The 2,069-nt window shown below is 35.8% G+C and overlaps 1 protein-coding gene across 1 annotated transcript; it reads left to right on the top strand.

Moving 5' to 3' along the window:
* Positions 1–299: 299 nt before the first annotated feature.
* On the top strand, positions 300–1,749 carry LOC133674326 (uncharacterized). The gene is made up of 2 exons (XM_062095373.1): positions 300–484; positions 773–1,749. The coding sequence occupies exons 1-2, from the start codon at positions 365–367 to the stop codon at positions 1,676–1,678; spliced, it is 1,026 nt and encodes a 341-aa protein (XP_061951357.1). The 5' UTR covers positions 300–364; the 3' UTR covers positions 1,679–1,749.
* The last annotated feature ends 320 nt before the right edge of the window (positions 1,750–2,069 follow it).

Raw genomic sequence — 2,069 nt, forward strand, 5'->3', positions numbered from 1 at the left:
TATAAGAATTATTAATTTCATCCAAATTGTGGTTCATTCTCACCCTAAGAAAATATTATCCCTTGAGAATTTATTTTAGATAACCAGTGAACTGGTTCTATCACTCTGCGCCTATTTTATATAGACCCAACCACCTGCCCTCCCTGTCGCTAAATGGCAATAAATAAACTAGTCAACTAACAAAATGATTCCGACCGAGCCAAGTTGGCGAAGTTGGTTTCTTGTCATTTTCTAGCATTCGATGTAATATTCACTGCACTTTCGCCTCTCTTTCTTTATATATATATTAGTATATTTTATAAACTTTGATAACATTTCTGCAATTTCGTAAGGAAAGAGTTATTGTTAATCATACACGCTTTTGATGATATATATTGATAGAAGGGCCAATGAGACCCGTGCAAACTTAAAGCATAACCTTCGTCAAACAATTAAGCACATCCTTGCAATGAAGGAAATCCTCTCAAGATTTTCCAAGAAAAAGGTAATCACTGCTCAACACAACCTCCAAATAATTAATTATGTCAAGTTTAGGGTATTGTTTTCCGTTCATCCATCCATCTAGGTATACTTAAATTTTCCCTTCTCTGTTAATAATAAAGTCCATCCATCCAATAATAACGTTGTTGCAATTCAAAAGTGTTTTGTTGAACAGCATGATATGATTTCATTTGCTTTGATAAATATTTCTTCATTTACCATTTTTTTTCACGTTGGTGTTACGTGTATCGATGTTGATTTGGAATCTATTACAATTATATTGTTCCTACAGCCTGCTCAATGTGAAAAGTGCGATGGGCTTAAGTCTGATATTGCGAGTCTAATCGGGAAGGTAATTGAAAAAGATATCCAGGTATCAGCCCTTGGCAAGTTGTTAGCTCTTAAAGACGAGGAAATATCTCGCCTTAAAAGCCAGCAAAATCCGCAACTTCGTGAGAAGATAGCTCATAAAGACAAGAAATTATCCCGTCTTGAGGATCAGCAACTTCTGACAGATACAAGAATGAATAAGCTCAAGGCTGACATTGACTTTGTTTTGAAGGAATTTGACGAAGCTGTTAAAATAAATGAAGAAGGTTCTGACAAGTATTCTGATAGAAGCCTTAACAATTCTGAGAAACATGAAAGACTGGCGCCAACAATTGGTATAGCAAACCGACATGATGACAAACCCCAAAGCACAACCCCTCTTCCTCATACTTACGAGAGGTCTCCTCCTTATTTTCCCACTTTAAAAGGCGGTTCATCTCCGCTTATGGAGGAAAACATCATGGTAGCGGCTTCAAGTAATTACAATGATGAACCTCCTTCCAGCTTCTCCATGTTTAATGACGATTCAACTCTGCCCACAGAAGCAAAAATCACGGTGGCACCTCTTAGTGATAGAACGGCATCTCTAACTAGCAACTCATCTCGAACTACAGAACAAAACATCAAGGTGGCAGCTCCATTATCTAGTCATGATATAATTCCACCCTATGTTCCCAGATTTCATGCATCTCCAACAGCAGAGGGAAACATTACAGTGACAGCTCCAAGTAGTCATGCCAATGGAAGAGCAAACGGAGATGGAAAACTACATATTTTTTACGATAGTCTTTATGGTCTTCATAGACCTCCTACTCCTTATCCCTTTTATGTCCTGAAGAAGAAAAACAAAAACAATGTTGTTAAATAGAGCAGCTACAAGCAACGAGAAAAATATGGAGTCATAAGAAATACTACGTCCTACAAGCATCCTTACCAGTACTCTTTCTTCTTTTTATATCATACTTGTAGTTACATCACGAAATATTGAAAAATTTATTTAACAGTATCAAGAACTAATTAATCATAACAATATATAAGTAAGACGGAAGCAATTGATGAATTCTAGGAGTCTAGTATGTTCAACTATATATTTAGATTGAGGAGAATTAAGTGTCGTCGTATATGTCTCGATCTTTTAGAGTCCATCTTGTACCCATAGAATTAAGATTAATAATTCCATCTAATACCCATAGAATTAATAACATTTGAACTTTATGAGTTAAAGATTTAATTATATTGCAATATAGCAAGCCTGTCAC

The sequence above is a fragment of the Populus nigra genome, chromosome 15 (assembly GCF_951802175.1).
Source record: "Populus nigra chromosome 15, ddPopNigr1.1, whole genome shotgun sequence".
NCBI lineage: Eukaryota > Viridiplantae > Streptophyta > Magnoliopsida > Malpighiales > Salicaceae > Populus > Populus nigra.